Source organism: Balaenoptera borealis, assembly GCF_965194805.1.
Source record: "Balaenoptera borealis genome assembly, chromosome: X".
Classification (NCBI taxonomy): domain Eukaryota; kingdom Metazoa; phylum Chordata; class Mammalia; order Artiodactyla; family Balaenopteridae; genus Balaenoptera; species Balaenoptera borealis.
In genome coordinates this window covers 1,354,170-1,367,569 of record NC_138881.1, presented here as the reverse complement: position 1 = coordinate 1,367,569, position 13,400 = coordinate 1,354,170, and the positions used below count along the sequence as shown (strand labels likewise).

The following is a 13,400-nucleotide window of genomic DNA, read 5'->3' as shown; positions in this document are numbered from 1 at the left end:
TTTGGAGTGTGTCTGATAGAATCTAAACACCCTAGCGATTTAATAACTATATCCATCCACTTAAAACCCCACAAAATAACAGTGTGTTTAAAATAATAATGTTATATGGTTTCCTTTTCTAGTTCTATCCACATTCTCAACTCACTTTTCTCCCCGCCAGGATTCTGGGCTCTATTTTTTGTGCTTAGAAATGTACCTGGTCATCCCATCATACTTGTGAAGTAAGATGTCTATACACGAGGTGACGGAGGTTAACTAGCTTTTTGTGGTGATCGTTTTGCAGTATACACAAATATCCAACCAATATGTCAATTATATCTCAATAAAACTAGAAAAAATAAAACATATAAATCGAAATTGTATGAGAATTTACGTTTTGTGTGTTTTTTACTGTTAACAGAAGGTTTTATGTGTTTTATGTGCTCTGACTCATCACGAGCAGGTGTATAAATGAGAACTTTGCAAATGTTAAGTATTAACTGACGTTCGATCGGAAATGCGTCCTCTAAACGAGGGAGACAGGGCTTCCTCTCATGACGGCTCAGGACGAACTTTTTCCCGGTTCTCCTTGTGTCTGGGGGAACCTGGTTCATGCACTCGATGGGAGCAGAAACATGGACAGAAGGGTGTCATTTCCTTTTTAACAATCTCCCAGCAGACACCTCCGGGAGGCCCTTCTTCCGTTCCGCTGTCCCCGTGTCACTCCCAGACCCACCTCTCCAGGTGACACTGGGACCCTAGAAGCCGTGTCATCTTGGGGCGCAGAGCCCAAGTACGAGGAAGGAGGAGGCACGGTGCCTCCGTGGGGGCCGGGAGAGGGAGGAGAAAGGGGACGCTGGAGCCACTCTCCCAGGACGATCAGTTACAAGAACAAGTTTAGAGCGAAGCCGAGGACTCAGAAATGGACCCGATCCCCTTCAAACGGTGTGTGCGTCAAGGACCCCGTGAGCTGGCATGAAACCCCAGGTGGGAGATTACAGGGCAAAGACAGGAATTGGGGAATCGAGCAAGACGGCAGCCTAGGTGACTCGGGTGAGTCGGAGGGGTTTCTGCCGTATGTGCTGAGCGGGGATAGGCCTGGAGGGCAAGGAATGGTCACGGTGATGACAACCTCCTCTACGGCAGTACTTTAAAGATCCAGGGAAATAAGCAACCATACAACGAAAGCAGGTCAAAAATCCCTTTGTATCGATAGTTGCCTGTTAGATTCAGGGTTTGCAGGAGTGAAGATGGCAGTGAAAGGGGGTGAATCAACTGCCCGACACCACGTTAATCTCGTTCTTCCCTGAGAGCTCTGCGCCTTTTGTCATTTCCCAATCTCTCCTCCAATGCAGGTTGCTAGGTTCCAGAGGACACAAGAGCCACAGTCAAGTCCCAAATCCCAGACCACCTGGTGACCCCCAGGCCCTTAGGTCTGGAGAACATCTCCACCGGGTGAAACTGTGATAAATTGGGGGTGGTTTTTGTTTACCCACAATGAGATAATGATCCCACTCGGCTAGAAAGAGGCTCAGGACAAAATGCTATGAGACAGACAGACAGAAAAGGAGGAGCAAACCTCCCATTCATTCACCCCAGAAGTTGGCAGGACAACGCTTCTAGGGTGGAAACCTTCTGTTTCCTCAATAAACGTGTTCCTTAGTCACAGCGCCCTTGGTTACAATCTAGTCACCTTAGAACTAAGAAAAATCCTGGTTTGTGAAGATAAAATCTAATCAGTTAACAGACGTGTTTCAATTAATCTCTATTTTTTATCGCTAACAACTCCTACAGAAAACAAGAGAACTTTTAGAAAATAAATGAAAGCACAATTGTCCCTCGGTATCTACGGGGATCGGTTCCAGGACCCACCGCCGGTACCAAAATTCGCCGATGCTGAAGTCCCAGAGTCCACCTCCTGTATCCATGGTTCCGCACACACGGATTCAACCAACCGCGGATGGTAAACATAGTATTCAACCTGCGGTTCACTGAATCCGTGGATGTGGAACCCCTGGATAAGGGTTGGTTGCACTGGTAACCTGGGAAATCCCACCCTAAGTCATAAGGATGATAAGTGTCTTAAAGCCAAGATGAGTCCAAACGACCAGGATCCCACACGGGCAGTAGGGGTGCTCTTCACCGGGTCCCCACGCAAATCACTGCCGTCGGCCTCACAGAAGAGGGGCTGTTGGGTGAAACGGTTCTAAGCCAGGCTCCCGAATCCTCATTCTTAGTCACGCTGCCTCTAAAAGTATCTGCTGTGTCACAACAAAAGACTACTGTCCTCTCCTCTGCAGAGCTTGGCTTGAAAAGAGAGATCATGGCTTACGCCAAAACCTTCTTCTTCCCTGACACCCTTGGATGCTGTGTGTGTGTCTAGGAGACACATACATGTAACGGACATCTCTTTCCATCAAATTCCTTTCCTCCCCATTTACCACCAAACAGACTTCAGGACAAGGAAAATTATCAAGGTACAGAAGGGCACTGCAAACGACCAAGGAGCCAGTTCTCCAAGGAGACGTGACAATCCTTAACTTGTACGCAACTAACAACACAGCGTCAAACACAAAAGGCAGAAACGGAAAAGCCTTTGAGGAGAAAAAGATGCATCTGCTGCTACGGTTGGAGATGTCAATGCCATCCCCCTCTCAGGAACTGACAGATCCAACAGGTGGAGGACCGGTCAGTAAGGGACGATTGGCCTGGGCAGCATTTATCACGCCTCCGCCTTCTGCCGCGTAGCTCAGTGGTGTTGGAGGTGGAAGATGCATGATCAGTGGAACAGGTTTAGAATTCAGATGCCTGACTCTCGTCCACAGCGATACCTCCCCTACCTCAGAGATGCCCCCTGATCTGACTCTCCCTCACTTCAGAGAAACCTCCTCTGACCTCACGGAGTTCTCCCTTGACTTCAGAGACCTCCCCTACATACACACACAACGCCACGTGGCCTGCTCCTCATTCCTGTACTTGCTCCTTCAAGATCCCCATGTTTCAGGGGGCCTGTCTCACCCAGCAACATATCCTGGGCACCCAGAGTGACACCCAGTTCCCCGACCTTCTCAGAGCTGCTGATGGGGCAAAAAACACTCCATGCCAGGCTGCAGGAATCCTGACACAGCTGCCCGTGTGCATCTCCGAGAGGCATCTCCAATCACTGGGCATCTGAGCACGTCCTGCACCCACACCTCGGCTGGTGACAGACCAGACCAATGCCAGCGCAGAAAAGGAAAGTGGAAGTCTGTTGTGCCGGCCTGAGATTTTGACGATGATGTGACTAGGGTGGAAAAGGCATATAATTGCCCTCCACGTGCTGATAAGATCTGGGTTTGACTTAAACACAGACAGACGGAGGGATCACTTGCAGCTCGGGGTCCCAACAGGGGCACTGACACCTACCTGCTACATCAACTCAAGGTGAGAAGAGAACCACTTTCTTTAAATCTTTTTTTTTTTTTTTAATGGCACTGTAGCTTTAAAGACTGCTTCTGTGAACTTGCTAAACTTTTATGTTCCTGGTACACAAATCAAATGAGTCCCAGGACGCGTGTTCTCCTCCAGGGGGTTATTTTACAATAGTCACAGCATGTGAAATGAATCTTTAGAAATCGGCGATTTCAAATATGCCAAATTACGCTCAGGTCAGTGAAGTAGCCCAAAGAACTTAAGAAAGAAAACACATAAGTATGGGAAACATTAGTTCATTGGAAAAGGATTTTATTTCACCATAAAAACGCAAACTGGAATAAACACCATCTCTCCTAAGGCGGACGATACAGCTATTTTTAAGGATTTCTGAGCTTCACTCAGAGAAGCCAACGATTATAAAATTTAACATGTTTGCAGCATTAAATCTGAAACGTTCCAAGTAAAAATAATTTAGCAAAACGGTTTCTTAAAAAAAACCACACAGGCTAACCTTGACTAGGAACCAAAACTAACTTTCATCAACCTTTTTTTTTTTTTTTACGCTGAATTCCTTGAATTTGTAAAAAAGTGAGTGTCTGGGACCCTCCGCACCACTTCCGCACCTGCCCACACCTAGAAAGATGGCACATCTGAGTTTCCGTGTTGCAGAACGTACAGCTTCCCCGCCGATGACTTATATGCACCAGAGCCATTTTCCTTTGGCATCCCACCCAAACTCTGTTCCCAATCCGTTGAACTTACAAATGAGGGAAAAAACCAAAAAACAAAAAAACACCCGCAGGGCGAGACTTCCTCGTTTCCACGCCCCGTGGGGCTGCGGCCGCCACACTGGACAGTCCGTCCCCGAGACGCGACAGGCGGCTCCCGTGAAGTGAGTACGAGAGGCGTCTCCGAGCAGGTGCAGGGATTCGGCGCTGCCAGCCTGTGTGCCCGGGGCGGGGTGGTCTGCAATTCTCACGGCGGGCGGCCTACGTGCTCCTCCTGATTCAGAGAGGGCTGCTGACGTTAAAGCTATTGGATCAACAGTTTTAAGGGAAACGAAAGCTCGTGACCGGGGACGATGCCTCTGAACTAGACCCACGGCCACGAAGGAGAGGAGGCTGGAGGCGCTGCCTTCCTCACCAGGGGGCTCCCTGGGTGTGCTGGGGGGGGGGGGGCGTGGGGGGCGTGGGGGCAGCGAGTTGCAGGACGTGCGCTCCCCCGTCCTGGTCCTCCGGGACGGCTGCCTGGGCCCTCCGTGCATTACCTGTTCCAGGTGCTGCGGTGCCGGCTGGGGGAGCCCGAGCGCGACCTCTCGCTGCGCCGGTGGCGGCTGCGCTTCCTGCCCGAGCTGCCCCTGCGGTCCCGGTCCCGGCTCCTCTCCCGCCGGCCGTGCCGGTCTCCGCTGTGGGACCTCCGCGACCGGCCGTGCTCGTGCTCGTGCTCGCGCTCGCGCTCGGGGCTGGCGCTGCGCCGGCGGGGGCTGCCGTCCTGGTGCGAGCGCTTCCGGTGCGGCCGCCGCTCCTTGTGCGGCCTCGCGTCCTCCCGGCTGCCCGCCCGCCGCGGCCGGCTGCGCTCCCGCTTGGGCCTGTCGTCGCTGCCCCGGTCCCCGCTGGCCCGGCCGCGGCCCCCGCTGGGCTCGCGGTTGCACTTGTCTTGCTCGGAGCGCGCGTCCTTCCTGGGCGCGCTCTGCTCGCAGGCGGCGGGCGCGGCCTTCGGCTGCTGGTTGTTGTCGGGGATGCAGGCGAGGACGCCGGGGCACCTCTTCTCGGCGGGGCCGGAGGGGCCGTCGTCGGCGGCGACCCGGCGAGCCTGCTGCCCCTCCTTGCTCGCGGCCTCCTCCTCCGCGGCGCTCCCGTTCACGCTCTGGGCGGGGCCGGGGCCGGGGGCGGGGCCGGCGGCCGGCGGCCGGGGCGGGGCCTCCCGGGGGCCGCAGGGCGGGGGCGGGGCGGCGCCCGCGCAGCCGGCCGACACGGTGTGCAGCATGTCCAGCACGGGCTGCAGCAGGTGGGCGTGCGAGGCGCCCGGCTCGGCGGGCGCGCGGGGCCCGTCCGCCTTCTTGCTGAGCAAGATGCTGAGCAGGCGCTCCCGCAGCTCGCGCTCCCGGCGCTGCAGGCCCAGCGCGCGCTCCTTCTCCTCCTCCACGCGCCGCAGCTCCGCCTCCTGCAGCCGCCGGCGCTCCTCCTGCTGCTGCAGCCGCAGCGTCTCCTCCTGCTGCTCCTGCGCCCGCAGCTTCACGGCCTGCGGGACAGAGGGGGCCGCGCCTGAGCTGGGCTCTGAGCCCGCACGGACGCTCCGAGGCCGCGCGGCTCTGCAGGCGGACGGCCTGGGGGGCCTGGGGGACCGGGCCGGCGGGCGGGCGGGTGGCCGGCTGGAGCCTGGCCCACCCCACCTGACCTGACCACGCCCGCGCGTCCTGCCCAGCCGGGAGAGGAAAGCCCTGGCCAAGCTCCTCGCCGCAGCCCCGGGGCGGGCCTTCTGCGCGGGCCGGGCCCCTCCGGCTGGCGGACGGGGCCTGCTGTCGGTGCGAAGGTCGCCGGCCACGGGGAGCTGAGATTACGGCGCGGAGGCGCGGGGCCGGGCCTGCTCAGGGTCTTCAATATTCACCATGAAACAAGAACACGCTGCCACAGGTCTCAGCGCGCCCGCCACGCTCCTTCCCGCGGACTGATCACAACTGTAACCAGACAACAGGTTAGGGTCGCCCCGCGCCTCACTCCGCGGCCCGCCTGAGCACCACGAGCGCCCAGCAAGGTCCGTCCACGCCCCCGGCCCGGCTCACGGGAGTTACCGGCCTGGCCTCCAGCAGGAGCAGCGGGGGGAACCGGGAGGGCCGTCCGCACAGCGCCGCTGAGACCCGTCAGCTCTGCAGCTGCGGACCGAGGGGGCACGGCCCGGCTCCAGGCGCCTGGCTTCCCGGGGCCCCGGCGAGGACCGCGCATCTTCCGGCCTCCGCCCCGACCCCCGGCAGGCGGTACCTTGGCGCGGCTCAGCAGCTCGGTGACGAGCCGGAGCGACTGCAGATTGCGCTGGGCCAGCAGCAGCTTGCGCTCCTCCAGCCGGATCTTCTCCTGCAGCTTCCGCTGCGCCTCCGCCTGCAGCTTCTCCAGCTGCTTCTGGCTGCGGCGCAGCTCGCGGTCCCGCTGCTTCTGCTCGCGCCTGCGCAGCTTCTCCTCCCGCTTCCTCTCGCGCTCCTGCGCCTCCAGCTCCTTCTGCTTCCTGCGCGAGCGACACACACGGGGCTCCGTGAGGCCCGCGGGCCGCGCGGGGAAGGGGGCCCCGGGACGGCGATCGCGGGACTCATCATCTCAGCGCTTTATCCCCGGAGAAAGCTCAGCCGCATCCGAGGACCCGAGGAGCGCGGGGCACAAGGGGTGAGAGTTTCCGGCGCCGTCCGAGGGAGAGTCTCGCTGATTGCGACCCCAGCCCGGAAACGTGAAGAAAGGGACGGACGGCCGGGGAGGACGCGTCGGAAGCTGAGTTTTGAACAAGATGCACCGGGCTGGTGGAGGGGCGACGACAGACGGACGGGGAAAGGGCTGCAGCAGCGGCGCGGAGCGCGGGGAGACGACGCCCCTCCGCCGGCCGCACGCACCCCGAGCACAGAGCCAGCGTGCTGGACCGGCCCCAGTCCCAGTGGCAGCGGAGACACCCGGCCCGGGCTTTCACACCCCGGGAACCCGTGGGCCCTGAGCGGGAGGGAATCAGCAACGTACACGGCCGCAGGAAGGTTCCGGAAGCAGCGAGCTAAGGGCAAGACCAAACACGAGAGACTGTACTGCATGGCCTTTCATAGGAAGTGGTAGAAACGACAAAGGCAAGGGGACGCAAACCCGACCCGGTCTGCCCTGGGGTGTCCCCCGATCAAGGGGTCCCGAGAGCACGCACTGGGGACACCCTGCGAGGTCACTGCATACACACGCCCTGGAGACAGCGACTGTTCCATGAACACCCCCGCACCACACCCACCAGCCTAGACCCTAACAACATCCTTTCCTCCTTCGGAAATGAGAATGCCACCGAAAGCAGGATGGCTCCAGACCCCCAGGGAAGGTCTGAAGACCAACGGATGTCTCCACTCGGCACACCCGCATCTCCCTCGAGCTTTAAAGTTCGCCGAGTCGCCGGTGGGGCCGGCACAGCAGAGAGGCGAGGTCGCTCTGGGCAGGACCAGACACAGAAGAGACCCCTGAGGCCAGGAGGCAGACCGTCTGCAGAAGAGCCGACATCACTCCCAGGGCGCCAGGCCCGGACGAGGAGGCGGGAGGACCCAAGCTCACCCGGACACGGAGGAGGGGGGCGGGCTGGGCACCGAGGCCGGGCTAACGCGGGGAAGCAGGACAGCTCGAGGGTGCCGGTGTCCAGGAGGCCACACACACCTGAAGGTCTCCCGCAGCAGGTGTCCGTCAAGAGCTGCGGGTCCTAGCGGCCTCACGGGCCTCAAGTGACCACAGCCCTCAAGCGTGGAGCTCATGGCCCACGACCTGCCACGACCAGGAACGTGACCGCTGCTGGCCGGCTGCACTCCGTTCCTTATGAACACCAGAGGACCCAGACACGCCCGCCCGTGATGGGGCGCAGACGCCGAGGCTCCGCCCCACAGCCCTGCCCACCAGAGCGCACCCTGGGCGCCTCCCGGGCCCACAGCTCGTCCCAGGCCAGGCCTGCCCCCTCCGCGGCCACAGCCGGGGCGCCGCCCTGCGGCTGTGTGCCCGGGTCCTCGCCAGGACGTATCCTGCTCTCTGTCCTCAAAGGCCACTCTCAGCCCCGGGTCCCCGCCCGCTTTTCCTGCCATTAAGGTCAAGCAAACTGCCTTTAACGAGACCTCAGAGCTGCTGTCAGGAAGGCCGTGGGGTAACTTCTACGCCCCCCAGCTCGGGGGCCTGTGGTCACGGTCTAGCCTGGAAGAGGCAGGACAAGGCCCGTTTGGGACAAGGGCGAGTGGGTGGTCCGCACGCCACTGGCGCTTCCCGGTTCTGCCTGAGGGGGCCGTGCTGGCGCCGCGGCCCGGTTCAGTGCGCGATCCAAACCGTCCCTGCCAAGGGCCGCCTCCTGAGGACAGCCACGCCGCGAGCACGGCCTACACTCCCCGGGCGCCCGTTCCTCTCTCTGCACCGACGGCCTCACTCCGGGGCTCCTGGCCCCCGACCAACGGCCACACGCTCGCCCCTGCCCAGCCACCCCCGCCTCCCCGCGGGAGCCACGTGGGGCTGAGCGGAGAACAGCGGCGGCGTGCGGACCCGCCACCCTGGAGCTGGGTTCCGGTGCAGACAAAGGAACTGCTACCCGCCGAGACATCTCCGCATCTGTGTTACTGCTATCGGTGAAGAAGGGAAAACAAAACAGGAACCCGACAGCCGGGGCAAGAGCTAAGTCAATTCAGCCAACAGGTAAACAGACTGGTGAGCAATGAACTGCCCAGATCACGCACGCCTAAGACTGAACAACACTCTGCAAAACACACGAAACCTTGACTGTAACACACACACACACACACACACACACACACACGCTGGAAAGAAACAACAAGCGCACAGCAGCCGTGATGGACCAAGAAGAATCTCTCCTTGTTTTCCAAAATGCAGGTAGTATCGTTGGTCAGGTTGCTTTTATAAGTCACAAAGTAAAAGATAAAAGGGGGAAAGGTCGTCCCCCGAGTTTGCCTTTAGACGCGTGAACCTCAGTTACTCTACAGACCTACTATATGAGGCTTTTTTGTTAAAACCCGCGAGCGTCATCAGCTCTATACTTCACTTAAAAGCAGCTTCAGCCTGAACGCAAAAACCTGCAGAACAGCCAAGATTCCGTGCCTGTGTCGGCAGGACCCGCGCATGGCGCTCAGGGAGGCTCGGAGGGAAAGGCCCGTGCGGGGAACGGGGCAGGGGCCACGCGGGAGGCGGGCGGCGATCTCCGGGGAGGGGGCGGGGGGCGCACCTGCCCGCGGGGTCTCCGGCTGCCGCCCGCGCCCGAGCCCGCAGATGCGCCCACGCCCGCAGACGCGCCCGCAGACGCGCGCACAGACGCGCCCCCGCGCACAGATGCCACACAGAGGCACCCACGCCCGCAGATGCGCACAGATGCGCCCGAGCCCGCAGATGCGCACACAGACGCGCCCGCAGACGCGCACACAGACGCGCCCCCGCGCACAGCTGCCACACAGAGGCACCCACGCCCGCAGATGCGCACAGATGCGCGCACAGATGCGCACACAGACGCGCCCGAGCCCGCAGACGCATGCGCACACGGCGGCCGGGCGGGCGCTCCCGGGGCGGGGCGGGGCGGGGCGAGGCCCGGCCCGGCCCGGGCAGGACGCACCTCTCCTCGGCCCTCTGCCTCTCCTCCGCCTCCTTCTCCCGGCGCTTCTGCTCCTCCCGCTGCTGCTCCAGCTCCTGAAGCTTCTGCCGCTCGAGCTGCCGTTTCTTGATGGAGGCGTCGCTCAGGTGTTTGGTCGAATCGAAAGAAACCTTCCGAGGGAGAACGGGGCGGGTTGGGGCGGGTTGGGGCGGGGTCGGGCGACCCGAGAGCCTCCCTGACGGTGGCAGCCCCGCCCGCCCGCGTGAGGCCGGCTCCCCCAGACCCACCGCAGGGAAGGGGCTCCCGGACGCCCTCCCGCTGAGTGCCCGCGGGCCCCGAGCCTCACAGCGCTCGGGACCCGACTCCTCCCGAGGGAAGGGGACCACAAACCAGAGGGACACCCCCGCACCCGTGCCACTGCTCCGGGTCACTCCTCCTCCCGGGAAGCCCCGCGTCCGGCCCCGCAGCCAAGCGGCCGCGCCTCCACCGCCCAGGCGCCCGAGCCGCCCGGCACGAGGCACAGCGCACGGCCGTAAAAGGGCCGTCGCCTCGTCTCAGGGACGTGTGGGGGCCTGCGGTGCGCCGGCCGGGCCCGGCTGGAGCTCCTTCCAGGGCGTGCCCGCCCGTCCCCCCCCCGCGGCCACGGGAAGACGCTGGGCTCCCTCACGCCTCCCTGAAGACGCAGCTTCCGTGAGAAGAACGGGGCCGCCCGCTCCCCTCCCCGCGCCTGACGTCCTGCAGGACGCGGGCCTGCCGCTGGGGCCTATCCCCCGGGACCCCGCCCGCGCCCCCGGGGCCCCGCGCGCACCTTGATGTTGCAGGCCACGGCCTTGCCGTCCTCGCCCTTGTACATGAGCTTCATGCCGCGCAGGGCGCTCATGGCCTGGATGAAGCCCGCGTACTCGCGGTACTGCACGTAGGCCTCGAAGTTCAGGTGGCCCCCGAAGCTGAAGGTGTGGAAGTTGCGGCCCGTCATCTCCTCGCGGTAGGGGTCCAGCATGGGGATGTCCACGTTGCGGATCTCCCCGAAGCGCTCGAACACCCGCACCAGCACCCCCTCGCTGGGCTTCTCGGAGCCCGACGCCTTCGGGGCGAACCACTTACAGGGCAGCCCCTCCAGGTGGATGGTGTCGGGCCGCTCGCCCGGCAGCGTCTCGTTCATGTCCTTGGCGTCCCGGAAGAAGGAGTCCCAGTCGTGGCGGGTGGGGAAGTCGATCTTGAACTCGGCGGCGCGCACCTTGAGGATGTCGGAGAAGCCGCTGAGCTTGATGGTCTTGCCGTCCAGGCAGGCCAGGAAGGACCTGACCAGGCTCTTGTTCTCCACCTCGCCCTCGAAGCGGATGAAGTCCATGGTGCTCTTGGAGATGCGCAGCGTGGAGAACTGGTGGTTGTGCACCATGCCCTTCAGGCGCTCCATCACCTCCCAGTTGGAGATGGACTTGCCCGGCTGCTTCAGCTGCGGGAGCGCCACGCTGATGGTCATCTTCGTGATGGGCTTCAGGTACAGGCCGTAGGGAGGGCACAGCTCCACCGCCTCGGACGTGTCGTGCACGATGGTAGCCGCAGCCATAGCCGGGACCTCAGGCCTGAAAAACACGCGCGCGAGGGGTCAGGGCCGGGCACCGGGGCGAGGTGTCCCAGGCTGGCCGGTGCCGCGGGCCCAGCGCAGGGAGGCAAGTCTGCTCTCTGTACGTCAGGCACACGGGCCTCTACGTAGGGAAAGGCCCTCAGCCCGAGACGCTGGCGCTTTTAATGAGATTACACTAAAGCAGGGGAGAAAACGGGCCGACAAAACGTTTAGGCACAGCTAGCAGCCCGACTCCTCCAGCAGCGCTACCTGCCCCCAGTACCCAGAGGCAGCTCTCCTGGGGCCAGGGCGGCGGGAGCCCAGCTCGGCGGGGTCGGTCGCTGCCCTCAGCGTACACGGGGCAGGCCGGCTCCACGCGCCACCTCCACCAGAAGGTGCAGACACCTCACGGGGGAGGGAAGGGACGGCCCAGGACAGGCATCTGGGAGGCTCTGTGGAGGAGGCGGCCCTGTGTTTCCACGGAAGAAACAGGAAGGAAGTTTCAGGCTGAAAAAAACAGCCAAGGGCCATCGACTTCAATTTCCCCACTGTGGGCAGAGGCACCCTCTCTGTGCCCAAATAAAGCATAAAAGTGACAGGGCCTTTCGGAAACCGGGGGGGGGGGGGCCTCCTCCCCCAGCTCTTCCCTCCTGGTGGGACAAGTGCCTGCTTCCAGAAAGCCAGGCCGCAGCAGTGCTGAGCCTGACCCAGACCCACGGACACCAAGCCCTACAGGTGGCGGCCTCAGCCGGTCTGCCCGCCCACCCGCTAGCTCTCGGAGCTCCCTCCCCAGATCCAGGAGGAACCCAAGGGGTGCGGGCCTCCCAGCTGGAGGGAAGAGCCACGTGGCAGGGTCAGGGGCACCGCAGAGGGACTCTGGCCTGGGCTGAGACCTGTGACTCCCCCCTCCACAAGACCCCAAAGACCGCAGGGAGGGCCCAAACCAGAGCCCTGGGACACCCACCCCACCTCCCCCGCCTGCCTGCCGGGAGCCCTGGTACTCCCAGCTTCCCTGGTCGCCTGGCTTCTCCTGCATCCTGGGCGCGACCCCCAGCCCCTTCGCTGCCCTGATACCACCAGCTGCCCCTACGCGGTCCCCAGGACCTCCAGCCCCTCCAACTGCCCCCCCGTCCCCCAGTTCCCGCCTTCCCTGTCTCGGGCCGCTGCCTGTGGTCCCGGACACCCCCGCCAACCCCATTAACCTCGGAACCCCCAGCCCCCCGGCCCCGCCTCCTTACCTCTCTGGCACCGGCCCTGCCCTCCCCCCCGCCCCCCCCCCGGGGACCAGTGGCCTCCTGGGAACGCCCGTCTCCCTGGCCGCCTTTGGCTCCTCTCCCAGCCCCCGGTGTCCTCGGCCCCAAGATCCCCGCAGACCTCGGCCCCTGCTACCTCGTCACCCCAGGTCCCCCGCCCCCGGCTCCTCACAGACCTCGGCCCTCGATTCCCCGACTCCAGGTCCCCAGGCCTACGACCCCCGCCCCCTGGCCGCCCGCAGACTCCCGACCTCTGGGTCCCCCGCCCCTGGGTCCCCGTTCCCGAGAGCTCCGCAGACCCCGGCCCTCTGATACCACGGACACTGGGTCCCCGCCCCCAGACCCCCGCCCGGCTCGCGGGCGGAGGCGGCTGCGGACGGCGCTCACCGGCGCGGGGTTCCGCTTGCGTCCCAGGCCGCCGCCGCCCTGGCCCCAGCTCTCCGCGGGCCCCCGACGACCCTGGCAGGCGCGGCCTCCCCGCCCGGCGTCGCGACCGTCCACCGGAGGCACCCCCAACGCGACCCGCCGCCGCCGCCGTCGCCCGCCCCTGTGACGCATCTCCGCTTCCGGCGCCGGGGCCCGCGGAAGCGGCCGCGCGGCGGCTCCCTGTTTCTCCTCCAGGCCCTGGTCCCGCCCCCAGAGGCGGGACTTCCGGAGACGAGGGGGTGGTGCCGGCCGGGGCCTCCCCTCCCCCCTCCCGGGCTTTGCACTGCTCATGCGCGAGCCCACCCCGCCCCCAGGCCGCTACCTGTGTTCAGGTCCAGGCGGAGGCCGCACCTGGGGCAGGAGTGTGAGGCCACCTGACTTAGGACCGGGACCAGGTGTTTGGGCCTAAATTACTATTATAATTATGCATCGCACATAATATATAGTATAATTTCATTATAAACTAT

General features: G+C 62.9%; 2 protein-coding genes across 3 annotated transcripts; both read right to left on the bottom strand.

Moving 5' to 3' along the window:
- Positions 1-4,250: 4,250 nt before the first annotated feature.
- Positions 4,251-13,132, bottom strand: AKAP17A (A-kinase anchoring protein 17A). Of its 2 annotated transcripts, XM_082375700.1 has the most exons (6): positions 12,895-13,132; positions 10,496-11,273; positions 9,709-9,857; positions 6,372-6,612; positions 4,661-5,634; positions 4,251-4,425 (listed from the first exon to the last, which is right to left on the bottom strand). In XM_082375700.1, the coding sequence occupies exons 2-6, from the start codon at positions 11,255-11,257 to the stop codon at positions 4,401-4,403; spliced, it is 2,151 nt and encodes a 716-aa protein (XP_082231826.1). In that variant the 5' UTR covers positions 11,258-11,273; positions 12,895-13,132; the 3' UTR covers positions 4,251-4,400. The 2 variants fall into 2 exon arrangements, with proteins under 2 accessions (XP_082231826.1, XP_082231827.1); XM_082375701.1 differs by lacking the exon at positions 4,251-4,425 and having other exon boundaries at positions 4,513-5,634; positions 12,895-13,131.
- LOC309620922 (uncharacterized protein) lies at positions 6,619-8,691 on the bottom strand (the record flags this gene model as incomplete). Its single annotated transcript, XM_082377788.1, has 3 exons — positions 6,619-7,140; positions 7,482-7,815; positions 8,680-8,691. The coding sequence occupies 3 exons, from the start codon at positions 8,689-8,691 to the stop codon at positions 6,710-6,712; spliced, it is 777 nt and encodes a 258-aa protein (XP_082233914.1). The 3' UTR covers positions 6,619-6,709.
- Positions 13,133-13,400: the final 268 nt, after the last annotated feature.

Coding starts and splice junctions, on each gene's coding strand:
- AKAP17A (XM_082375700.1), bottom strand. CDS start 11,257: ATGGCTGCGGCTACCATCGTGCACGACACGTCCGAGGCGGTGGAGCTG. Junction 9,858..10,495: donor CCGTGGCCTGCAACATCAAG/GTGCGCGCGGGG, acceptor CTCCCTCGGAAG/GTTTCTTTCGATTCGACCAA. Junction 5,635..6,371: donor AGCTGCTGAGCCGCGCCAAG/GTACCGCCTGCC, acceptor TCTGTCCCGCAG/GCCGTGAAGCTGCGGGCGCA.